At 52.2% G+C, this 26,382-nt stretch overlaps 1 protein-coding gene across 1 annotated transcript; it reads left to right on the top strand.

The window, feature by feature from the left end:
- Window positions 1-1,482: 1,482 nt before the first annotated feature.
- On the top strand, window positions 1,483-25,345 carry ARHGEF26 (Rho guanine nucleotide exchange factor 26; the record flags this gene model as incomplete). Its single annotated transcript, XM_079315283.1, has 14 exons — window positions 1,483-2,367; window positions 3,660-3,696; window positions 5,530-5,675; window positions 7,392-7,448; window positions 8,992-9,152; window positions 13,279-13,431; window positions 14,155-14,284; window positions 15,314-15,388; window positions 15,840-15,929; window positions 18,985-19,139; window positions 20,070-20,261; window positions 24,069-24,136; window positions 24,242-24,346; window positions 25,203-25,345. The coding sequence occupies 14 exons, from the start codon at window positions 1,483-1,485 to the stop codon at window positions 25,343-25,345; spliced, it is 2,397 nt and encodes a 798-aa protein (XP_079171409.1).
- Window positions 25,346-26,382: the final 1,037 nt, after the last annotated feature.

The following is a 26,382-nucleotide window of genomic DNA, read 5'->3' on the forward strand; positions in this document are numbered from 1 at the left end:
AATATGGGTGTGTTGTAATTATTACTGAATGTAACAGAGCAGAAAAACTTCTTTATTTCAGGACCCTGTGCTGAAACTCTCCCCTCCTGGGAGTGCAGGGACCCTTGGCTGGGCTGCTGGAGTGGGCAGAGCTCGTGTCCTGGCACAGAAACGAGCAGAGATTTTGTTTAGCTTTTTAGAATCTCGTTTGATGTATGTTTAAGCTATATGTTGTCCCAAAGCCACAGCCAAGTTTCACCATTTTTACAGACACAGGTCTTTCAGGGTGATGTAGTTTGTCAGAACTCCCAGCAGACACATTGTCTACGTCCCATTTTTTCACACGAAGCCTTCCCCATCTTTCTGCCCGCTCGCTGGCAGGCAGGAGGGCAGCCCCGCCAGGTGCCTCTGATGAACGGGCACCTGCAGGGGCACAGCCCGGCGGTGGCACCGTGTGCCAAGGGAACACTCAAAGCCTTTCCTGCAGGACACCTGCACTCCCTGCCCTGCTGGAACCGCGGGGCCGGGAAGCGCTGCCCGTCCTGGTGGGGCTCTGCTCATCCATCCATCCATCCATCCATCCATCCATCCATCCATCCATCCATCCATCCATCCATCCATCCATCCATCCATCCATCCATCCATCCATCCATCCATCCATCCATCCATCCATCCATCCATCCATCCACTGCCTGCCGGGCCCGCGGCCCCGCTGCCGGAACGGGGCAGGCAAGGAGTGGGGCAGGAGTGGGGTAGGACACGGAGCGGGGCAGGAGCGAGGAACGGGGCAGGACATGGAGCGGGGCAGGGCACGGAACGGAGCGGGGCAGGGCAGGAGCAGGGCAGGCAAAGAGCGGGGCAGGACACGGAGCGGGGCAAGAGCGGGGCAAGGAGCAGGGCAGGAGCGGGGCAGGGCACGGAGCGGGGCAGGAGCGAGGCAGGGCAGGGCACGGAGCGGGGCACGGGGCAGGAGCGGGGCAGGGCACGGAGCGGGGCACGGAGCGGGGCACGGGGCAGGAGCGGGGCAGGGCACGGAGCGGGGCAGGAGCGGGGCAGGAGCGGGGCAGGACACGGAGCGGGGCAGGGCACGGAACGGGCACGGAGCGGGGCACGGGGCAGGAGCGGGGCAGGGCACGGAGCGGGGCACGGGGCAGGGCAGGAGCGGGGCAGGGCACGGAGCGGGGCACGGGGCAGGGCAGGAGCGGGGCACGGGGCAGGAGCGGGGCAGGGCACGGAGCGGGGCACGGGGCAGGGCAGGAACAGTCCCAGCCCAGCATAGGGGCTGTGCCGGCTGCGGAAGCGCCGCTCCGCCCGCCCCCAGCCGAGCGCAGGTGGGGCCGGAGCGGCACCGGGAGCGGGCGGTGCAGCTTTGCCCGGCCCTCCCCCGCCCGGCCCGGCCCGGCCCGGCCCGGCCCCGCTGGCCCCGCGCCCGGCGGGGCTGTGGCGGCGGACGAGCCGCGCTCCGCGCCCGCCTCCCTGGCGAGCGGCGCCGGGCGGGCCGCGATGGACGGGCAGCCCCCGCTGGGCCCCGCCGCACCGCGCTGGAGGCGGCGAGCGACCCCCTGGCCGCAGCCCCTCGCCTGGAGCAAGCCGCGGCCGCAGTCCTACCAGAGCCCCAGCGGAGTGCTCGTCACCGACTTCCCCGTGGAGGACAGGTGCGCCGTGCCCGTGACCCGGACCACCGGCAGCCCCGCCGCTATGGCATCGGTGACCGGCGGCACCGGCAGCCCCTCCGCTATGGCATCGGTGACCGGCGGCACCGGCAGCCCCGCCGCTATGGCATCGGTGACCGGCGGCACCGGCAGCCCCGCCGCTATGGCATCGGTGTCCAACGGCACCGTGCGGCCGCCGCGCTCCCCCGCGCCGTCCCCGCAGCTCGCCCCGGCTCCGGACGGCCCCGTCGGCTCCACCGCCAACGGCACCGTGTCCCCGGCGGGCAGCGGGCAGAGCCGCCGGCCGCGGCCGCCCGGCAGCGTGGGGCCGGCCCCGCAGCAGGAGCGGATCGTGTTCGGGGCCGGCTCCCCGCCCGCGCCGCGCCCCCGCGCCGCCGAGCCCCCCGAGGAGCCGGGCGGACCCGCGGGCTCGCAGCAGCCGATCCCCCGCAGCCCGGCCGAGAGCCGGCCCCAGGGCCCCCAGCGCGGCCCCAGGGCCCGCAGCCTGGTGGAGACCCCCCGGCCGGCGCCGGGCAGCGACCCCGAGGAGGAGCCCGAGGCCGGGGCGGGCGCGCTGCGGCGCGGGCTGCGCTCCACGTCCTACCGCCGGGCCGTGGTCAGCGGCGTGGAGCTGGACGGCTCCGCCAACTGCAAGAAGAAAAACAGAATGTCCCAGCCCATCCTGAAGGCGGTGGTTGAAGATAAAGAGAAGTTCTCGAGCCTGGGGAGGATAAAGGTGAGGTGTGCCGATGGGTGAAGGTGTTGGCTCCGTGGGAGCTGGCCTGCTGATTCTGCGTTTTCCATAAATGCTGGGAGTTTTCAGTTTGCTTTTTAGCTCACGCGAAACTTTTCATAGTTGCTGTGAGTTTTAAAAGTGTTGTTTTCCAAGTGAGGTGTTGGAGATGACAGGCTCTGTTAAAATCCAGCAGGTTCAGAGCCTTTCCTGACAGATTCTCCAGCTTTCACAGCCCAACCACGGGCTTAAAACCTGTGACCCAGAAAGGAGTAAACAGGAAAAAAAGGAACATTGCCTTAATAAAGTCTGCATGCTTCAATAGAGACAGTAAAATGAACTTCCTCCCTCGCTTCTTTATCTGAGATAAAGTATTTTTAAAATTCATGGAGTGATTTTTAAATTGTTAGAAATCACTTCAGGTATCTGAATTTTAATGCCTGAAAGTAAAAGGAGCATGCCTTTTTTAAAATCCTGGTTGTAATCCCTTAGGTGCCATAGTAGACTACATTGAATGTTGATGTCTTGAATTATCAAGACATACTGATAGTGTTCTTCTACTTAGCACAGTGTAATATTGTATTTCCTTATTTTAGATATAACTTGTTACTGTATGAAATGTTACTGTGTAATAAACCGCGCCAGGCCAAGAGCTGTAACTTTTAAAATAAGTATCAGCTTTCTGTCAGTTTTCATCCAGTTTGAAGTCGTGGATGCTCCTTTGAAAACACTGCAAGCGGTGAAATGGAAATGGGTGAGATTGTGAAGAGCTGCAGGGTGGGGTGGGGTGGGTTGGTAGTAGACCTTAGTTCTGTTTAAGAGAGGAGGACACGACACTGTCCTGTCCTTAGAGAGCTCTCTGTAAGCAGTGTTTTATTAAGCAGACTCTGGGACTCACGCAGCAGAGCAGCTGTTTTATTTCAGAGGGTTGTTGTGCTGTCGGGAGGCTCCTCGCAGAGTGTCAGAGGGGGTTTGTTTGCAGAGTGGAAGGGCAGCCTCAGTCTGCACTCTGCAGAAAGCCCTGGCACAGAGGGCTGGCTTCTGATTCACTGAGCCCCTCTCCAGCCAGCACAGCATGCCTTTCAAACAGGGCAAAATACATCTAAACAAGGCATGAGAGAAATGAAACTGGAGTAGCTTTTCACTTTCTCTGGTGACACAGTTGTTTTTACTGAACTCTTGTCCAACATTTGAAGTTGCAGATTAGGCCCTGTTGGTTTGGTGCCCAGGTCTTGAATAAAACACACCTTGTTACTGTGATTATTTTACATTCTCCTCCTCTCTTATCTCTGCAGAAGATGCTGAAAGGACAAGGGACATTCGATGGGGAAGGTGAGCCCTGTTCTGTCCAGCCTTGCTAATAACTCCCAGGGGAATTGAACTTCAGCATCATTTTGCACATTTCCTTTGTATGGAGTCACAGACTCAGTACCTTGTTTTTCAGTAACGTGGTTGGGATGTGGGACTGTAATTTTGGCACTGGACATACCTTAGGGATATTTTAAAGACTGTGAAGTAAGTGGCTGACTAAAAAGGTGTTGAGGGCTTTTTTTTCCACTTAAACTCCTGTCCCTCCCAAAAAGTGAGGCTATGTTTGCCTGAGCCCTGACAGTTCTGTGCAGTTCCACAGAGGTTCCTCCATGTGGGACTGCCCAGATGCAGGCATTTGATTGTTTGGGGCCATCCCTGCATCTCACACCTGGGTCCTTGCTCTGCCTGGGGTTCCATAGCTGTTACTGCCTCCTCACCACCTGAGGCTGCTGGGCTGAACCCTTGGGCTCTGCAAATATTTTCTTTTCTTGCTACCTAGGCTTCAAATTTAAGTGTCAGAAAAACACTGTCTGTGGAGCTGTATTTTTGTGCTGCTCATTAATTCTGGGTTTTGCCAAGTTCACTGCTTTTCCCAATATTTCAACAAGAAAATATCTGTGATGAGTCTACAGAAGTTCTAATAACTGCTACTCTCTTGGCTCTTCTCTGCTTAATTCCTCTTTGAGGTCATCTCAGCTGCTGTGTCACCTTCCTCTTGTTTCTGTTTTCAAAGCTTCCCACTGTGTTCTCTTTCTGTCATCCCCTTTCCTACTCTTTGTTTTTATCTCTTCTCAGACTGTCTCCTGATGTTTTTTAGATTCTCTCCCAGTGGCTCCCTTCTCTCTTGGATTGACCTCAGCTAATGATTTTCTCTGTAATGCCTCTCACAATTAAGTTGCTGTAAGAGTTTCCTCTGTTTGTGTAAACCCTACAGCCCCTTCCCAAAGAGTTGTTCCAAACACCACAGCTGGCCTGGCCCTGGGGCTGTGGCTCTGAGCAGGTGGGACAGACCCACCCAGCCAGGTGTGGGCTGCAGGAGTTGGATCCTCCCTGCAGCAGCCAAACTTCCACTTTAGGTCCAATTTGTCTTGTAGGGGAGGATTGGATGTTCTCCAAAGCCTGGCCCAGCAGAAAGCACCTTTCAGAGCCTGCCTGCTTAATGCTTCACTTGTCTGTGGGTTTTTGTGGTGTTGAGTTTCTGCCCTTGCTCCCTGCTGCTGCCAGGGCTGTGTGGCCAGGGAGGGTGGGAGCAGCAGGACTGCTCCTTCCCACTGATAGTGGAATTAATGGTGGCACAGCTCAAATATGATGAGTTAATTTGGTCTGAAGGTTCATAGGTCTCGTGATTATTCAGACAGGCTTCTGACTTTGTATCAGGAATAGTTCTGGCCTCAGCTCTCTGAGGCTGGGAAGCAGGGAAATGTGAGGACAGCACTTAGAGCTGATGGAAGAAGGGTTGGTGTGGGCTCTGTGCTTTTCCTGGAGATGGAAACAGTGGGACCTGCAGATCAGTGACTGCTCCACTGACACACAACCCCACTTTCTAATTGCTGCTTAATTACAGAGCTGAGTACAGCAAACCAAGGAAGAAAAAATTGTTTGCTATTTTTTTTTCTTGACAAAGGCCACATCTGTTCTTTAATTCGGTCTGGGAGGATCTTTGGGTACAGTGATCCATTGTCACTGTACTGCACCATTGTCCAGCCCAAATCAGTTGCTATCTTTGTCTCGTGGAGTGTGAGCAGCACAGTGACACTTTGGCTTCTTTCATTGTTTAAATGTTACTTTAAATTTTTACAAGAGCAACTAAACTAACTCTCTAGCAATGACTGACATACTGTTGTCCTTTGACAGAAAATGCTGTATTATATCAGAACTATAAGGAAAAAGCTCTGGACATAGATTCAGATGAGGAGTCTGAGCCCCAAGAGCAGAAGTTGGATGACAAGGTTGTTTTTCACTATAAGCCCCTGAGGTCGACGTGGAGCCAGCTCTCTGTGGTGAGTTGTGACCCTTGTGTGGCCACAGACAGGAGCTCAGGCTGGGCTGAAGCAAAGTCTTCTCTTACTCACTGCTGGAGTTTTTGGCTGAAATCTGTCACCATCTTTTTCATCTCCTAAGAACAAGGTGGAAGTCCCAATCAGTTCCTGGTCTTTGTTTCACATAAAAAACAATGAAACCAAAGTTCATTTTAGAGTCCTGTGTTTGGCAAAGACACAACTTTACCGATTCATTATAAAAAAAGGGTTGTGTGAGTTCACTAAAAGGGTGAATTATACTAAAGAAAGGTTTCAGTTAGTTACAAGCTGAATTGTTCTAGATCACTGCAGGCCAGCTCTTAAGCTCCTGGAGTGCAGATGTTTAATGGAAGCATTTTGGGGAGTGCAGATGTTTAATGGAAGCATTTTGGGGAGTGCAGAGCTGCATCATTGAACAGAGTAAATTCAGCTGTTCTCATCAGGGCTCACTGCCCTCCCTGCTAAGAACCTGACACATTACCAATAGCAGCTGATGCTGCCACAGCTCCTCCTCAAATGTGATTTTGGGATTGAAGGAACCATAAAATCCTGTGTTTGTGTGGTTATTCTTTGTTCATTTCTGTGGCTTCTGGAGGGATATCCCTAGAATGAAGGGTTTGGGGTTGTATTTTGTGAGCATACCTTGTAGAAGCTGATCTCTGGCACTAAGAGATGATGCCATGACAAGATCACCTGGAGTATTTGACCATCAGCTCTGTATATCCCAATAAATGATGGATTAAGCCTCAGGGGGATCCCCAAATGCTGATTAGATGGCCTGATTAGCAGAGCTGCCTTACATAGGCTGATGACCTTTTGCAGTTTGAAGTACTGAAAGATGAATCTCTCTGATTCACTAATTATAAAGAAGACAAGACAATGTGGTTTTGAAAATACGTGCTTTAATTTTCTTTTTCCAGCAATCAAATACTTAAAATAAGGTTCATTTGCTTCATGTTGCAAAAAAAGTGTTTATAATGAAGTCAAATTGTTTTTTCTGCCTTCTGGGCAAAGTAGCAGTTAAAAGTTCAACAGCTGAAATATTTTGGAAGGAATGCCATTTAGTAATAATAATGATAATTTCAGAACACTAATTTGCTTTGAGACAAAAATAACATGAGGACCATCTCAGGAGCAGAACTGTTCTGTGCTTCACTTACAGAAACCAACTTGTTCTTTACTCCTCACACAGAAACTTGTGCACTGTCTGTATTTGATTTACAAGATTGGCAGTGGGGAGTAAAATAGAAAAGAGATGCATGGAGAAAACAAAATCTGGGAATCTGAGACTCACAGTGACTGTGTTTATAAGTCTGGAAAAATTACATGTGTCAATGTGTATTAAAAAGTTAAAAAGTGAGTCTGGAGTTGTCGCAGGAAGTCAGCTGGAAAATGTCAGCCCTGGGTTTCAGCACATGCTGGGGAAGGAGGAGGAGAATGTCCCTGGTGTTTATTACAGTGCTGGGAGAGCAGAGGGATCCCCTGTCCCTGCAGCTTTCCCTGCCTCTGGCTGAGGGCAGTGCCCTCAGGTATGGAGTTGTCAAATTCCTTTTGTTAACAGCAGTGGGTGTTTCTGTCTTCCTGGAGTGTATTCACACGAGTTATCTTGGTTGTGACTGGTTCCTCATTCATGTAAAGATCAGCTGCTGTGAGTGGCTTTTGCTTTTTTTAAAAGTACCCATTGGTTTGGTTTTTTAGGTGAAGAAGAATGGACTGTCAGAAGCCATCAGCCAGGAGGAGAGGAAAAGACAGGAGGTACTCAGTGCTTTGGGGTGGCTGCTCAGGGCTCTGCCTGGTGATGAGAGCTCACTCTTGGCCTCCTCCCCTCTGCCAGGGAGAAGAAATGAGCCCAGTGTGTGCTGAGGTGCCTGTGGCTGTGCCAGGGGCTGCTCCCTGCACTGCTGCCCTGGCAGCAGCCCCAGGGAAGGGGTGACATTGCCCTGCAGCTCACACCTGGCTTTTTATAGCAGTGAGGGGCAAAGAGCAGCTTCTGCAGAGCTGTGCCCACCCTGTCAGCCCTGCTGGGCACTCTGTCCCTGCTGGGACCCAGCTGGTCCCTGTGCCCTGCCTGGGCCAGGGGCTCCCTGCTGCCAGCAGCAGTCCTGGGGTGCTTCTCTGTTCTCTCTGTCTTTCCCCTTTGCTCCTTGACTCCTCTTGACCCCCTTTCCTTTCCTCTTGATCCCCTTCCCTTTCCCCTTTGCTCCTGTGTCCTGTTGATCCCTTTCCTTTTCCTGTTGATCCCTTTCCCTTTTCCTCTTGCTCCTGTGTCCTGTTGATCCCTTTCCCTTTTCCCCTTGCTCCCTGTGTCCTGTTGATCCCTTTCCCTTTGCTCCCTGTGTCCTGTTGATCCCTTTCCCTTTCCTGTTGATCCCTTTCCCCTTGCTCCTGTGTCCTGTTGATCCCTTTCCCCTTGCTCCTGTCTGTTCATGTGCTGTCCCCTTTCCTCACTGCAGGTTTTTGGCTCAGGGGATCAGGTGTTGCAGACCTGGCCTGGCAGGTGTCCCTGCAGCTCCTGCCAGGTGTGTCCCTCCCCAGGGACACAAGGCTCTGCCCTTGTCCTGCCCATTCTCTCAGGGCACAGCTCAGCCTCCTCCTCTGGGAAGCTTTTCAGACAAGGCAGATATTCCCCTCATATCCTTTAGGAACCTTTAATCTGTGTTTCCTGGAGCCATACTTGCATCCTTTCAAAAAGAACAAGTTCTTTGGATGCCTTTTAAATGTAAAGTCTTTAATGTTACCAAAAATGTTTTCATGCCTGAGGACTTTTTATTTGAATTTTAGAGACCAATTCTTTCAGTGGGAGTCTAAATAAATATTTTTAAGCTGTAGTTATATTACCAATTCATGCTTTTGCTGTATTTCTTTTAAACTACCTTTTATAATTTATTTTTTTCTGTTAATTAGATTGCTTTATAGAGCCTATTAGATTATTTTATAGTTATATACCTTGTCACTGCAGAAAAATATACCTTGTCACTGCAGAAAAATATATTTGTCTTCTGCCTTGATTAATGTTTGTGTCCTGTCTTCATACACATCCCATCTTTCAGAATCTGTTACTGAGATGGATCTCTGCTTTATCTTGGCTAAAGAAAATGTATCACAGACTGATTTGAGCTAAAATTATTTTCAGTAGGCCATTCCTTGCAAGCCCCAAAAATGCCTGTGTGTTGTACCTGTATGTACCTGCTTACATGCAGAACTCTGCTTTGCACCCCTGCTCAACATTTCCTTTTTGTTTTTGAGGAAAAAAGCCCAGTCACTAATAAATCTCTTCTTCTCCCCCTTCTCTTTTCAGGCAATATTTGAGGTGATATCTTCTGAGCACTCCTATTTGCTGAGCCTGGAGATTCTGATCCGGATGTTTAAAAATTCCCGGGAGCTGAGCCTGACAATGACCAAAACAGAGAGCCACCACCTCTTCTCCAACATCACAGATGTCTATGAAGCCAGCAAGAAGTAAGAGTGGCAATTCTGTATGTGACAGAGCTGTGCATCCTCCAGCACCAGCAGGGTCCTGGGGGAGCCGAGTTACCCATGGCAGGGGACCAAAAGTGCTGCTGGTTTGGGGATGGGAGGTGCAAGTGGCAGAGACATGGACAGAGTGAGCTGTGACATGGGGCTGTCCCTCTGTGTGACACCAGGGCTGTCACTGTCCCTGTGACACATGGCTGTGCCCTGGGACTGTCACTGTCACTCTGTGTGACACCAGGGCTGTCACTGTCCCTGTGACACATGGCTGTGCCCTGGGACTGTCACTGTCACTCTGTGTGACACCAGGGACTGTTACTGTGTGACACCAGGGCTGTCACTGTCCCTGTGTGACACATGGCTGTGCCCTGGGACTGTCACTGTCCCTGTGTGACACCAGGCCTGTCACTGTCCCTGTGTGACACATGGCTGTGCTCTGGGGCTGTCACTGTCCCTGTGTGACACATGGCTGTGCCCTGTCACTGTCACTCTGTGTGACACATGGCTGTGCCATGGGGCTGTCACTGTCCCTGTGTGACACATGGCTGTGCCCTGTCACTGTCACTCTGTGTGACACATGGCTGTGCCATGGGGCTGTCACTGTCCCTGTGTGACACATGGCTGTGCCCTGTCACTGTCCCTGTGTGACACATGGCTGTGCCCTGTCACTGTCACTCTGTGTGACACATGGCTGTGCCATGGGGCTGTCACTGTCCCTGTGTGACACATGGCTGTGCCCTGTCACTGTCCCTGTGTGACACATGGCTGTGCCATGGGGCTGTCACTGTCCCTGTGTGACACTAGGGACTGTCACTCTGTGTGACACATGGCTGTGCCCTGGGGTTCAGCTGCTCTGCTGCTGCTTTGGGGCACATTCCTTCAGTCTGGAGGCTGGGCAGGGGCAGCAGACACTGAGCAGTGCCTGAAGAGGAGCAAATGGCAGATCCTACATGATACAGATGCAGAAGTGTCTTGTTCATGGCTGGTAATTACTGCCAGTGTTATTTAATCTGGGACATGAATATGGATGTGCTCTCTGAGTGCTTCACACTCTTTCAGAAAGTTGCTGAATGCTGCTTTGCTTCCCTGCAGTTAGTTCTGTGCTCAGAGCAGCAGGTGGATTCTGTGTTCCACTTCACTGAAGCATCAGCATGTCTGTGCTGCTTTTCTTCTCCCAGCTCTCCATTCTGAAGTGAGCACAGGGCTGAAGGGAGCTCGTGGCCCAGTGGAGGTGCAGAGGGGTCTGTCTGCAGCTCTGTACAGCTTTGGGGTCTCTTTACCTGTGGAACACAAACACTGCTCTCCTTTCAGAAGGGGCTGCATGTTGAGCAAGGATGCTGAATGGATTTTTATTTTGTTCCCCCTTCTTTTGTCCCCATTGTAGAAATCCAAAAGTTGTGAATTCTTTGGCAGTAAACCCTCCTTTACCTTGGTGAAATGTTCATTTCCATGTTCCAGCCACAGTAAAGTCATTCCTTGACTTTTTTCTCTGAGACACCACAAAGTCTGTGGAATTTGACATCTGCTGTGCAGCAGTTTGACTTTTGTCATCTGAGGTTTGTGCAGCAGCAGGATCCTGTTTTTTGGAGGCTGATGTGCAAACCCAGTTTAGGGGCTGCAGAGCAGGAGAACATCTGGGTTTGGTTTGGACCTTTCTTGTCCCTTCAGTTGTGTGCCCCAGAGCCAGCCCAGTGTGACACCACTGGTGGCAGCTTAGCAAAGGCTTTGCTGAAGGAAAAGTTCCTTTTACAGTGATCCTTACATGAATATGAGGTGTAAAAGCAAAGGACAGTGGGGGTGGGGAGAGCAGTTCTCTTAGGGGAACTCTTACATCCCTTTTGATTAATAGTCTTTGAAGGAAGTGGGAGGGAAAGGGAAAAAAAGAATGGAAAAATACCAAATTAGCCTAGAATTGCAATCTTATTCTTTCTTGTCTGTGTTTAAGAACTTGGTTTTTTGTGACTTGGAGTAAAATCAGAAGTCATAACTCCTTTATGAAGTTAAACAAAAACATAATTTATTTCTCAAGTTTTGCAATACTGTTAAACTAAAACAAAACTTTGTGCTGGCTTTGAGCCACTTCATTTGTGTAAATAATGGAAGTGATTTTAAACCAGATACCAGCTTGGTAACTCCAGACTGCTGCTTTTCATTTTTAAGGTGTTCCAGAGTAGCAAAATCCCCCCTTTTGCTATAGAATGGAGCATCTGTCCCATTCTGCTGTGTTTTAAGCAGCCTTTGCCTAGTACAAAACCTGAGTATGGGTGTAGGTACCAGTGGTTTTGGTTGCTTGGACAAAAGTTTGGTGACCTGATAAAAATACTTTATAAAAACCTTTTGTCAAAACTGCTCAAAGCCTCTGTCTAGGAACTTTGACTTGGAACATGTTGAATGGAAACTCAGCACAGCAGCAGGACAGGGCCATTCCTGGGGAACAGAGCTGCCTTTGTTGGCAGCAGAATGCAGGAGCAGACACTGGCCCTGCTTTGGGGGCTCCCTGAGTGTCTCTGGCAGGGCACTGGGGTCAGTGCTGTCTGCAGCACATCTGGCTGTGTTTCTGGAGCCTGGCAGGCTGCAGAGAGCTGCAGATCCCTGGCCCTTGGAGCTGAGCAGGGCAGAAGGGCTGAACCCAAACTCTGGGGCTGGGCTGGGGGATGGATGGGGGTTAGGATTAGGGTTAGGGTTGGGGGATGGATGGGGGTTAGGATTAGGGTTAGGGATGGGGGTTAGGATTAGGGTTAGGGATGGGGGTTAGGATTAGGGTTAGGGGATGGATGGGGGTTAGGGTTAGGGTTAGGGGATGGATGGGGGTTAGGATTAGGGTTAGGGGATGGATGGGGGTTAGGATTAGGGTTAGGGTTGGGGGATGGATGCCAGGGAGCAGCTCAGCCAGGAGTGAGTCAGGATCAGGGTCAGGATCAGGGTCAGACAGGCAGGTGAGGGCACAGCTCTCTGGGAAAGGGGAATCCAGACCCTACAATGTCTGCAGGGTCTCATCTCCAGTGCCAGGAGACAGGGGAGCTTCAGCATTTGTGCCTTCTCTGCCACTAGGCCAGCAAAGGGAAAATGCTTTGTGATACCAGAGCAGCAGTAGCAGAAAATGATCCTAACAGACCCATTTGGACAGATTCTGTCTGGTTTTCACCTCTGAGCCCCAGACCATGAAAGTGCAGCTGTGCTGGTTCATGCCTCACCATTTGGCTGTCCAGGGTCTCTGGTGCATTTTTGGCTGGATGGACATTTGTTGTGTTGCTGGTCCCAGGTGCTGTGGGGCCTCCCTGCTGCCTGGGCAGTCTCTGGACCAGGATATCCTGGCAGGGCTGCCCTGGCCTCCCCAAGCCCTGGGTTTGTGCCAGAGCTCTATAAATAGCTGGGGAGGCAGTGGCTGGCCGTGGCCTGGGGCATGGGCTGGCCCAGAGCTGGGTGCAGAGGGAGCAGAGCTGCAGGCTCAGCTGCTCCTTGTGGGCTCTGGAGCTGCTCCCTGGTGTTGCCAGTGAAAGGTGTTTTTTGGGCTGTGAGTCTGCAGGGTTAGGTGTTACTCTGTGTAGCTGTGTGTTGGTTTCCATTATTGAGGCCATGGGAACTCACCAAACAAACTGATTGCAGTTCTGCACTTGAATCACCTTCTCTCAGACATCAGGGAAGTTCAGCTCAGGATTTTGGGTTCTGTGCCCATGTTCAGTGCTCCCAGGCTGTGTTTGGTTCCCGTGGAGGATGGAGTGCCCTGCCCCATCAGCACATGGCTCTTGTCCTTGGCTCAGCAGCCACACAGGCCTGTGTCCCATCCAGCACTAATGTTGTGCTGCCTTTAATTGCAAGAGGAAATGTGTTCATGTGTGTTTGAAGTAGTTCCATTTCATTTCCAAGCCCGTTTCTGGAAATTCTGGTCTGACCAGCTCGGTGGTGCTGTTTGGTTGTGGCAGTGGGAGTGGGAAGTGGCTGTGCCAGGGCTGCTGCTGGGCTGGCAGGGCACAGCAGTGCCAGGGGACAGTGTCCTGCCAGGGAGGGGTGGCCTCACCTGGCACTCACCAGCAGCCCTAACTGTGCCTGCTGAATGTTGGGAGAGGAAATGCTGTTTGCACGTGGAGGTGAGCAGTCCCTCTGAACCTTGCAGGTTCTTTGGGGAGCTGGAGGAGAGGCACCAGAACAACATTCTCATCGATGACATCAGTGACATCGTGGCACAGCACGCGGGCTCCTCCTTTGACCCCTACGTCAAGTACTGCAGCAACGAGGTGTACCAGCAACGCACCCTGCAGAGGCTGCTGTGAGTGTGAGAGGGGCTGCTGGGGTGTGCCAGGGGCTGCTGGGGTGTGCCAGGGGCTGCTGTGAGTGTGCCAGGGGCTGCTGGGGTGTGCCAGGGGCTGCTGAGTGTGCCAGGGGCTGCTGGGGTGTGCCAGGGGCTGCTGTGAGTGTGCCAGGGGCTGCTGTGAGTGTGCCAGGGGCTGCTGGGGTGTGCCAGGGGCTGCTGGGGTGTGCCAGGGGCTGCTGGGGTGTGCCAGGGGCTGCTTGGGGTGTGCCAGGGGCTGCTGTGAGTGTGCCAGGGGCTGCTGGGGTGTGCCAGGGGCTGCTGAGTGTGCCAGGGGCTGCTTGGGGTGTGCCAGGGGCTGCTGAGTGTGCCAGAGTGTGGGAATGGGAGTGCAGGTACTGCAGCAACGAGGTGTACCAGCAACGCACCCTGCAGAGGCTGCTGTGAGTGCCAGGGTAGGACAGACCCTGCTATGAGTGTGAGTGTGACAGACCCTGCTGTGAGTGTGACAGACCCTGCTGTGAGTGTGAGTGTGACAGACCCTGCTGTGAGTGTGGGCACAGCAGCCCCTGAGGTTTAATGCCAGTGCTGGGGCTGGTGAGTCTGAGGCAATAAAGCTGAAGGCTGGGGTGGTCTGACTCCTGCAAATCCCAGCTCCTCTTTTATAAAAGAATGGTCCATTTAAAATGGAGCAAGTTGCACCAGTGTTTGGTCAGACACAGCACTGAACTCTCTCCCCAGAGCCACCAATCCCACGTTTAAGGAGGTGCTGTCCCGGATCGAGTCCCACCAGGACTGCAGGAACCTGCCCATGATCTCCTTCCTCATCCTCCCCATGCAGAGAGTCACTCGTCTCCCCTTGCTGATGGATGTGAGAGCACCTTCCTCTCTCCTTACTGTTGTTCTTGCAGTGTTAGCATCCTCCATACTCAGTTCTGGTTCTCTCCATGCCTTCTCCCTCTCACCAGCCCTGGGCTCTGGATTAGATTTGTTTGCTGCCTGGGACTGGGCCCTCCTGCTGCCCCACTCACAAGTTAAATACATGAATGTTCTAGTAGGAAAATTGTGCAGTAAAGGGTCAAAATGGTTCTGAAACTCAGGAGGAAGCAGCACAGGAATTACATGTAGTGCAGGGGTTGAAATGAGCCCTTGCTGGAAAGCAGGACCTGCTGCCTGTGGGTTGGGTGAGGGCTCTTGGAGGCTGAGCTCCATTCCCTGGGGCTCTGTCAGTGGCACTGAGCTGTCCCTCCCTGAGCACTGAGGGAAGTGCCAGGGACTGTTTGCAGGCACAGTTCACAGCAGGAGCTGGGGCTGCCCAGTTCAGTGCAGGACTAAGGGAGGAGCTGGGCCAGCAGAGCAGGGCACGTTGTCACCAGGTGCCAGCACTGGCAGGAGCCAGAAACAGAACTGATCATTTTGTTATGTGTATTTTTAAATTGAGCACTGGTGAATTTGATCACCTGGACAGTTCATTCACAGGCATTGAATCGTCTCTTCTCTGCTCAGCATTTCTAGGTAAAAAATGAAATAATAATCCAGTATTCTGCACTGTCTCACTGGGATACCTTCCCCTTATTGGATTTTTCTTTCCTATAGCTCCTTCCCCTCTTTGGCTGAAATAATCTAAACAGTCAAACCAAACATTTTATTTCCCTCTCTTTCAGTTTTGTTTTTTGTTTGGAGATGGTTGTATAAACTTTGTCTTGAGAGGTGCAAAGTCTCACTTAGTTCCCAAACCTCTCCAGGCAGGCATTCCTCACTGTGCCCAAGTGTCTGGTGTTCCCTCTTTATCTCAGTCCACAGCCCTGATGCAGCTCCTGGTTTTCAGTTAAGATGTGAAATCCCTGGGGTTGCAGTTTCTGCTGCTTGGTCCTCTGCAGTAACTGATGTTTTCTTTCAGACTATTTGCCAGAAAACCCCCAAGGATTCAGCAAAATACGAGAACTGCAAGCAGGCTCTGAAAGAAGTCAGCAAGGTACATTCTCAGGTTATTCTGTGTGCTTCCAGGGAAAAATGAATGTTTTCCATGCATAAATTAAAAAATGCAGGCAGGAAAAGCACTGAAGCATAAAGCTCTACAGTGTATTTAAGGAGGGGCACTGGGGGCTGGGTTTGTGCAGAATTGCTGATCCCTGCTTGGGAAAAGATCCCAAAGTGGGATGGATGATGCTGTGGTGGCTCTGGGTTGGTGTGGGAAGCTGACCCAGCTGGGGGGGAGGGTGTGTTTGGAGCTGATCATCAGCCAGGAGAGAGCTCTGACCCTGCTCAGCCCCAGCTCGGGCTGCAGCTCCATCCCCCGGGGCAGCTCAAACCCCAGGGGGGTCTCTGGGTGTGGGGGTCTCTGTGCCTGCTGGGCTGTGCCCAGAGGTGCCTCCAGGGCAGGGCAGGGCTGGGGCTCTGCCTGCTCAGCCTCTCTGTGTTTGCAGCTCGTGCGTCTGTGCAACGAGGGCGCCCGCAGGATGGAGAGGACAGAGATGATGTACACCATCAACTCCCAGCTGGACTTCAAAATCAAGGTGGGACCAGGGCTGCATTCCCGACCACGGGGACAGGCACCTCTGGCAGTGATTCCTGCAAAGAAGTGATCTGTTCTGACATGAGAAACTAAAACTTTTGGTCAAGTGTTTTAATTTTAATTTTAATAGAAGGTGATGCTACGGCACAAGGGAGTTTGAATAAATACTGAGTGAAGGGTATTTGCTGTGAAGGTAAAGCTGCTCTGGAGATTTTTGGCATTAGGAGAGAGGCCAAAGGTTGCTGCTCAGTGCTGAGATTCTCTTATGGCAAAGGTGTGCCTGGGAAACACCTCCAGGCCAGGGAGGGTCCCAGGGGGTGTTTGTCCTTCCCCTTCAGGGTGGGATATCACAGGTTTCTATCAAAAACTCCCTGTACCATCATCTTCTGTAGGAAACAACAGCAGACCCTGTCATAGGTAGGGGAGGATTATTGGACTTTCTTCAAGTGCATTTATTGTTCCTATTCAATGGTTGCTACAATCCCTTTTCCATATTTGATGTCTGATACATTATACAGTGAGGGTTCTTTTGGGAGAGGATTGTTTCATTATCAGGCATGTAGTGAGTGGAGGCTGGTTCATGGTTTTAAAAGCACAGCTCTTGAAGAGCTCTGGGTCAGGCTTGGGGCAAATGTTGCCTCCAAAAAGACATTTTCAACTTGCCTAAACTGTTTTTATTCTCAAACTTTGTCTGAAAAATTGACAGTAATAACATTTGCTTATAGCAACAGCAGCAACAAATACAACACTTGTGGGCAAGTGACACCAGAGCATTTCCTGATGGGTGGGAACAGACTCAGGACTTCAGTGAGTCCAGCCCAGGGTCAGGGCTGAGCTGCTCTTGGTGCCTCTCAGAGCCCAGGAGTCCCTCGGGGTCTGGAGTCCCTCAGCTTCCCCTGGGACAGTGCTGGCTGTCCCTCCCTCCCTGTCCATCCCTGTCCATCCCTGTCCCTCCTTCCCTGTCCATCCCTGTCCCTCCCTGTCCCTGTGTGTCCCTGTCCCTCCCTCCCTGTCCATCCCTGTCCCTCCCTGTCCCTGTGTGTCCCTGTCCCTCCTTCCCTGTCCGTCCCTGTGTCCCTGTCCCTGTGTCCCTGTCCCTGTGTCCCTGTCCCTGTGTCCCTGTCCATCCCTCCCTGTCCATCCCTTCCTGTCCCTGTGTGTCCGTGTCCATCCTTCCCTGTCCCTCCCTGTCCATCCCTGTCCCTGTCCATCCCTCCCTGTCCCTGTGTGTCCTGTCCATCCCTCCCTGTCCCCATCCCTGCCCATCCCTCCCCATCTCTGTCCATCCCTCCCTGTCCCTCCTGGCTCTGTCCCTCCTGGGTGTCCCCACCCTGGTCCCTGGCAGCAGCAGCAGCTTTTGGGGCTTTTGCCTTTTGGTGTTTTTGTGTGAGGTTTCCCTCTGTGTGTCCAAGCCCCTCAGGCCCCAGGGTGGGGAAGCCCTGCTCTGGTTAAATGCATTTTTCTCTTCTGAGAGCCTCTTTTCTGCTGCAGGGACATGCTGCATGTGATGTGCTCCTTTGGCAATTATGGAAAAATGAAAACCAAGCTGCCTCTGGAAGAGAGTCAATTAGGAAAATGGGATAAACTCATTTGGAGTACAGATTAGAGGAACTTTTTGTTCATCCTCAAATAGAAACTTTTAAAAGTATTTTTTGCTTGTAAACCAATCATCATGGGACTGTAATTCTGTTTTATAGCCATTGTAAATTAGTTAAAGTATTTCTGTTTTTGCCCAGCCTCACAGAGTTTTGGAGATTTGTTTATTATTTTGTTAGATGTAACTGTGGAGAACTTCATGGGAGCCCAAGGGAAGTGACTCAAATCTCTTGTTGCTTGTGTACACAGCTCAACTGTAAAATTCAATTTTTAATTAAGTTTCAGCAGTTTTTGTTCTTAAATTCTGCATCTTTTGCACGAGAGGAGTTTGGGGGTTTGTTTTGGGGAGTCAGTGTTTGTTCTTGCAGGTCTCAGTCCCAGGCTGGGTTTGGGTTTGGGTTTGGGTTTGGCTCAGCAGGTACAGGCTGCAGCTGGCTCAGCCAGGGGATTAAGGGATACAAAAATCCAACTGAGGCAGAGTGGGGAAGGCAGCTGACAAACTGCACCGAGGGAGGTTGTTTAAAAGCACGTGGAGTGCTTAAATGAGGGGGAACAGGCACTTGTGTTCATTGGAGTGGCCTGGCTGTGTGTCTGGGGGCAGCCTCAGGGTCTGAGTGTCAGGACAGCCCCACCTGTCCCTCCATCCTCCTGCCCAGAGGAGCAGAAGGTCCTGAGGGCTGTGTCCCTGCAGCTGGACAATGGCAGTGACAAGGCAGGGCTCACCTCAGGGCTCTGGGGCAGGAGAGCAGCTGGGGATCCCAAATCAGCCATTTGGGAAAAGCCTGAGCCTGCAGGAGCCCCAGTGGGAGCAGCCAGGGGGCTGGGAGGAGAGCAGGGCAGAGGTGTGCAAGGAAGCTAGCTAGTTACTTATTTAGTTAGCTAGTCAGTTATTTAGCTAGTTAGCTAGTCAGTTATTTAGTTAGCTAGCTAGTTCATTAGTTATTTAGCTAGTTAGCTAGTCAGTTATTTAGTTAGCTAGCTAGTTCATTAGTTATTTAGTTAGGTAGGTAGTTAGTTAGCTGTACCCACACTGCCCAGGGCAGGAAGGTTTGCCCAGCCCTGCCCACCTTTCCCAGTGACACCAGCCCAGGGAGTGTCACCTCTGCTGCCAGGTGGGGACACTCCCCTGTCCCAGGTGCTGTGGGAGCTGCTGTCACCCTGCAGACACACTGCTGGCTCTGAGCCCCAGCAGGTCCCAGAGGGTTCCATCCCCATGAGATCAGCCAGGTCTGGTCGTTCCTGTTTCCATCAGCACAGGTGACAGTGCCCCAGTGATTCCCAGGTGTTTGCCTGTGTTGTAGCAGTGTTGGAGTCCCTTGAACTTTGGTAACCTCTTTGTGTTTGTCATCTCTGAGCTTTGTGTTTATTCAAGCATTTTTCCCAAATGGATCACACTTTGTTGCCGTTTTTAAAAGCTCTCTGGTTTGGAAGGGTTACAGTGTGAGTTTCTTGCCTTGCAGCCGTTTCCATTGGTTTCCTCCTCACGGTGGTTGGTGAAAAGAGGTGAATTAACAGCTTATGTAGAGGACTCTGGACTGTTTTCCAAAAGAACCTCTAAGCAGCAGGTGTACTTGTTCCTCTTCAACGATGTTCTCATCATCACCAAGAAGAAGAGGTAAGAGCATAAAACTGCTTTTGTGTTCAGTCCCTGAATCACAGTGACTTTCAGTATGATCCTGGCTGTGGAATGAGCTGAGGAGTTACTTGAGCCTCTACCATGGGTTACAAATGACAAATTAAACAGGATTTACTTTTGAGAGGAGCAGTCAGTGCCAGCAGTTTAGGGGTGCTGGGTCCTGGGGAGATCAGCCCAGCTGTGGCTGGTGCTGGGGCAGGGTCAGCCCTGTGCTGCTCACACAGACCTGTGGGCTGCCTCAGGGCCTGGGGGGATCAGAGCAGCTTTAACTCCTGACTGCTTTACTGGGTTTGGGTTCCCTTCCCTGATCCAGCAGGTTTGTGGGATGGAAGTGAGGAGTAGGAAGGATTTGTAGAGATTTATCTCTTGATTACTTAGGAATAAATGCTGTTATGATTAGCTGTACACTTGTACAGACTAGTTCAATTAATTAATAAGAAATGCATTTATTATTCATTGCACAAATGCATAGACACATTTCATTTTCAGGCAGAAAATTCCCAGGTAGTGATGGCAGCACTCCCAGCTGGGATTGCCAGTTCTTCCCTTGGCTAAGGAGTTTTTCAGACTAAAATACTCAACTGATTTCTTTAAAAAAAAAAACAAACCCCACAAAATCCCCAAAAGCTTACCCAAAAAAACCAAAACCCACCTCTCCCAAAAATCCAAGCCCCAACCAATGCTTTGGCTGGTTCAGAGCGCCTGGGCAGGATTGGCTCCAGTGGAAGCTGTTCTGTGTCCTTGGTTTGGGGGTGCACAAGGCTGTTCTCGCAGCAGGAGCACCCAGAGCCGTGCCCGTGTTATCTCTGAGCGGGTTTGTGGCACACAAAGCAGCGCCGCTCACCCCGCGGAGCTGGCAGGGCTGGCAGGGCAGCCGAGCTCAGCTGCTGTTTGCTGTGTGCCCTGCAGCGAGGAGAGCTACACGGTGAGCGGGTACTCGCTGCGGGAGCGGCTGCAGGTGCTGCCCGGCGCCGGGGAGCAGCCGGGACCCGCCCCGGGGATGCTGCCCCCCGCCCGCGCCGCCCCCCGACCCTTCAGGCTGCTGCTGCTCTGCAACCACGCCGGGGACAGGGAGGAGATGCTGCTGGCGGCCGAGACGCAGTGAGTACAGACACTGCAGGGAGTGCAGACACTGCACTGTGAGTACAGACACTGCAGGGAGTGCAGACACTGCAGGGAGTGCAGACACTGCAGGGAGTGCAGACACTGCAGGGAGTGCAGACACTGCACTGTGAGTACAGACACTGCAGGGAGTGCAGACACTGCACTGTGAGTACAGACACTGCAGGGAGTGCAGACACTGCACTGTGAGTGCAGACACTGCACTGTGAGAACAGATACTGCAGGGAGTGCAGACACTGCACTGTGAGTACAGACACTACAGGGAGTGCAGACACTGCAGGGAGTGCAGACACTGCACTGTGAGTACAGACACTGCAGGGAGTGCAGACACTGCAGGGAGTGCAGACACTGCACTGTGAGTGCAGACACTGCAGGGAGTGCAGACACTGCAGGGAGTGCAGACACTGCAGGGAGTGCAGACACTGCGGGGAGTGCAGACACTGCACTGTGAGTACAGACACTGCAGGGAGTGCAGACACTGCACTGTGAGTACAGACACTGCAGGGAGTGCAGACACTGCACTGTGAGTACAGACACTGCAGGGAGTGCAGACACTGCAGGGAGTGCAGACACTGCAGGGAGTGCAGACACTGCAGGGAGTGCAGACACTGCACTGTGAGTACAGACACTGCAGGGAGTGCAGAAACTGCACTGTGAGTACAGACACTGCACTGTGAGTGCAGACACTGCACTGTGAGTGCAGACACTACAGGGAGTGCAGAAACTGCACTGTGAGTACAGACACTGCAGGGAGTGCAGACACTGCAGGGAGTGCAGACACTGCACTGTGAGTACAGACACTGCAGGGAGTGCAGACACTGCAGGGAGTGCAGACACTGCGGGGAGTGCAGACACTGCACTGTGAGTACAGACACTGCAGGGAGTGCAGACACTGCACTGTGAGTACAGACACTGCAGGGAGTGCAGACACTGCACTGTGAGTGCAGACACTGCAGGGAGTGCAGACACTGCAGGGAGTGCAGACACTGCGGGGAGTGCAGACACTGCACTGTGAGTACAGACACTGCAGGGAGTGCAGACACTGCACTGTGAGTACAGACACTGCAGGGAGTGCAGACACTGCACTGTGAGTACAGACACTGCAGGGAGTGCAGACACTGCAGGGAGTGCAGACACTGCAGGGAGTGCAGACACTGCACTGTGAGTACAGACACTGCAGGGAGTGCAGAAACTGCACTGTGAGTACAGACACTGCACTGTGAGTGCAGACACTGCAGGGAGTGCAGACACTGCACTGTGAGTACAGACACTGCAGGGAGTGCAGACACTGCACTGTGAGTACAGACACTGCAGGGAGTGCAGACACTGCAGGGAGTGCAGACACTGCAGGGAGAACAGTTATACTGCAGGGAGTACAGACACTGCAGGGAGTGCAGACACTGCACTGTGAGTACAGACACTGCAGGGAGTGCAGACACTGCAGGGAGTGCAGACACTGCGGGGAGTGCAGACACTGCAGGGAGAACAGTTATACTGCAGGGAGTACAGACACTGCACTGTGAGTACAGACACTGCAGGGAGTGCAGAAACTGCACTGTGAGTACAGACACTGCACTGTGAGTGCAGACACTGCACTGTGAGTACAGACACTGCAGGGAGTGCAGACACTGCAGGGAGTGCAGACACTGCACTGTGAGTACAGACACTGCAGGGAGTGCAGACACTGCACTGTGAGTACAGACACTACAGGGAGTGCAGACACTGCACTGTGAGTACAGACACTGCAGGGAGTGCAGACACTGCGGGGAGTGCAGTTATACTGCAGGGAGAACAGTTATACTGCAGGGAGTACAGACACTGCAGGGAGTGCAGACACTGCACTGTGAGTACAGACACTGCAGGGAGTGCAGATACTGCAGGGAGTGCAGTTATACTGCAGGGAGAACAGTTATACTGCAGGGAGTGCAGACACTGCACTGTGAGTACAGACACTGCAGGGAGTGCAGACACTGCACTGTGAGTACAGACACTGCAGGGAGTGCAGACACTGCAGGGAGTGCAGACACTGCACTGTGAGTGCAGACACTGCAGGGAGTGCAGACACTGCAGGGAGTGCAGACACTGCAGGGAGTGCAGTTATACTGCAGGGAGTACAGTTATACTGCACTGTGAGTACAGTTATACTGCAGTGAGTACAGTTATACTGCAGGGAGTACAGTTATACTGCACTGGGAGTACAGTTATACTGCAGTGAGTACAGTTATACTGCACTGTGAGTACAGTTATACTGCAGGGAGTACAGTTATACTGCAGGGAGTACAGTTATACTGCACTGGGAGTACAGTTATACTGCAGTGAGTACAGTTATACTGCACTGTGAGTACAGTTATACTGCAGGGAGTACAGTTATACTGCACTGGGAGTACAGTTATACTGCACTGTGAGTACAGTTATACTGCACTGTGAGTACAGTTATACTGCAGAGAGTACAGTTATACTGCACTGTGAGTACAGTTGTACTGCAGGGAGTACAGTTATACTGCAGGGAGTACAGTTATACTGCAGGGAGTACAGATACTGCTCTGTGAGTACAGTCACTACAGTGAGTACAGTCACTACAGTGAGTACAGTTACTCAGTGCAGTTACTTAGTGAGAACAGTTATTACTCAGTGAGTACAGTGAGTACAGTTACTTAGTGAGAAATTACTTAAGGGATTTCTTCACCTGTCTCTCGGGGCTGCTCCCCCCACCCTGTCCAAAGCAGTAAATGTTTAATTATTTACTAATTTTTATTATTTATTGTGGGTCATTAATTTTCCTGCTGGGTAAGGCCGATTGCCCTGCCTGCAGAGATGAGTGCACGTGCCGGGGCAGGTTCCTGGGGGCAGCTGTGCTGGGGAGGGCAGTGCTGGCAGTGGCTGTCACTGTGGGGATGTGGCTCAGGAGTGGCAGCTGGGATGGTGGCCCTGGCTCTGCAGGACGCTGCAGCAGTGGCACAGAGCAGGCTCCATGCAGAGGATCCTGCTCTCCTGGCACCCTCAGCAGTGCCCAGGCCCGCAGAGCTGCTCTGGGATGAGCCTGTGCCATCAGCTTGCACTGGAGCTCCCAGCACTGACAGAGCTGGTTTGTTCTGGGGGAGGCTGGGGGCAGGACAGAGGCAGGAGAGGCAGTGCTCCAGACATGTCCCTGCTGGAAAAATCCATACTTTTAGGTTGGCTTTCAAAGTTTAGAATAACTATGAAAGGAACTGAAGATCATCAGTGCTGTCTATTAAAGATGTCCTTATGAAGGCAGGAGATGATTCAGACTTGTTTGGAAATGCAATTTTATGGGGGAAAAATGCAGGACATTTTTAGTTGTCTGGGCTTTGTATGAAAAGACATTTTGTTCTGCAGACTTATTATTGATTTGTTCTATGCTGTTTGCAGTATAAATAGCAGCCCAGCTGATTGTCACTCAGAGGAAGAGTCTGAAAAGAATTCCTGTATTTTAAGTTACCTATTTTTATAATCTTGTCCTTTGAGAGGGTGGGAAGGGAATTTCCTGGCCAAACAGTTCAGCGAGTTGAGCATGCCTTCGGAATAGTTTTGTGCAGGTAAAACTGAGATGTTTTGTCTGCCACAAAGATTTCCAGCACAGTTTTGCCCCTTCCTGTAGCATGTGGGTGCCAAGGACAAAAGTAGCAGTGTTAGGTGAGAACTTTGTGTTGGGGAATACACAGGTGATGGTACACAGGAGTCAGTGCAGGTGCAAGGACAGAGATGCTGGCACTGGGAGGGGGAAGGCAGCTGAGGCTGAGTGAGGACTCTGGGTTTGCCTTGCAGGAGTGACAGAGCCCGCTGGATCACGGCGCTGCGCCAGGACAGCGACGGGCAGCACACGGACAGGACCAGTGAGTGACAGCTGGGCACGGGGACTGCTGGGCACATTTTTAATTAAATGAGCTCTCTCCTTCCCCAGCCCTGTGCCTGCTTTAATGGGCTCTGTCCTTCCCCAGCCCTGGCTCAGGTGGAGACCATCAGGACGTACACAGCCAAGCAGGCTGACGAGCTCTCGCTCCAAGTCGCCGATGTCGTTCTGGTTTATCAGAAAGTGAATGATGGTGAGTTTTGCTGTCAGTAACTATTTGTCACCTCTGCAGGGGGATCCAGCTACAAGAACTTGTTTCCTGTTAGCACAGGGCTGCAGTGAGTAAAGGTTCAGCTTCCAAGGAAAACACGAATGTTTGGGTTCAGGTTTCTAAAGGAAGCACAGATACAACCAGCTGTGGAATGTGGCTGTGGGCCAGCTTTGGTCCACAAGTAGGAAATTGAATTTGTCTAAAACCACAGAGCTCAGCCATTCTAGTGAGTGCCAGGGTTGTCCAAGAGAAACATCCCCAGTCTGTTGTGACATGGTCTGGCCTTTCCTGCTACAGCTCTGGCACAGGGTGGGTGCTGAGGTTTTCCACAGGATCAAGGATCCCAAGATCAGTGATTCTTGCCCAGACCTGCCCTCAACTGCACTGATAGCACCAAGTGCTGGCTCAGGGATCCAGGACACTGTCAGTACTTGAGAGACTAAATTCTAACTTGCTGTTGCTCAATTACCTGTGAAATCAGAGGTCCTGTCATTTGTGCTGCATTGCTCTCTTCATCAGCATTACTTAAACTATACTTGAATAACAAAAAAGATAGATAGTGAAATTGTGCAACACTTTGCACATCCTATTTTTCCCTACTCTGGCTGCATTTAAAACACCTGCCAAAGCTCTCCTGAGCAGGTACTGGATTCCCAGTGGGGCAGGTGCAGGCTGTGTGGGTGGGCAGGGGCTGGGCTGGGCTGGGCTGGGCTGGGTTGGGTTGGGCTGGCCTGGACTGGGCTGGGCTGGGGCTGGGGCTGGGTTGGGCTGGGCTGGGCTGGACTAAGCTGGGCAGGGGCTGAGTTGGGCTGGGAGGTGTCACCGCTGTCCCTCCCAGGCTGGTGCGAGGGGGAGCGGCTGCGGGACGGCCAGAGGGGCTGGTTCCCCTGGGAGTGCACCAGGGAAATCACCTGCAGAGCCACCCTGGACAGGAACATGGAGCGCAGGGGCCGCCTGCTGGGGCTGGAAACCAACGTCTAGGAGCATGGCTGCCTCAGCCTGGGGCTGCTGGGCTGGGACAGGGGACAGCAGAGCCACAGCCAGCAGCACTGGGGACAGCAGAGCCACAGCCAGCAGCAGCACCCTGGAGACTCGTGCTCCCTTCTCCTCTGGCTCCACAGCTCCCAGCAGTGTCTTGGGCACCTTTTGCAGCTCCTTTCAGGCTCCTGCTCCACCTGGCTGTGGGTGTGTGGAGCTGCTCTCAGCAGAGCTCTGTGTGCTGGGTGCTGACAGCAGTGCTGGGCTCTGTGTGTGCTCTGGGCCAGCCCTGACCTGCTCTCACAGCTCTGCACTCTGCAGAGGCTGCAGGCACAGCCAGGCTGGCTCCACGTCCTGCTGAGGGTTTCTGAGAGCCAGGCAAGTCCCCCCTGCAGCAGGGCTGCTGCTGCTGCAGCTCAGCACAGTTTTAGTGCAGTGCCTGCTGCAGGTGGGGCAGCTGTGCCTCTTCCCTCAGGTGTCTCTGAGCTCCTGCACCTCTCCTGTGCTTCAGCGTGTGCTGAGCACATGAACTGCCCTCCAGGGTGAGCAGAGTTCAGGGCAGCTGGGATAAAAACCTTTCCTTTCAAGGCCCAGCTGCTGCCTCAGCAGGTGCAAATCACTCACCAGAAACAACAGACACCTTGGCTTGGCTCCTCTGCCTTCTGCTGCTTCTTATCCTGCAAGGTGCTGATGTCAGTGCTGAGGGAATTGTGTGTTTGGAAAGAGGTGAAGCTCTAATAATTTAAACTTCATTAGGAAGGCAGTGATTTTGTACAAAAATACTTACCTGGATAGTGTGACAGTGGTTTTACAGCCTTGCAAATTAATTTATACATGGACTGGTAAAATAGTAATGAGTGAAACTGTAAATTGAACAAAGAGTTATTTAACATAGTAAAAATACTGCTGTATTAACAAGTTTTGTTGTACACATGCAGATGTTTAACATGTAACTGAATGTATAAATCCAGGCATTAATTTTATTCAGATTTTTTTAATACACTGTATATATTTTTCATACCTAGTTTTTCCAAAAATGC

The sequence above is a fragment of the Erithacus rubecula genome (assembly GCF_903797595.1).
Source record: "Erithacus rubecula genome assembly, chromosome: 11".
Lineage (NCBI taxonomy): Eukaryota > Metazoa > Chordata > Aves > Passeriformes > Muscicapidae > Erithacus > Erithacus rubecula.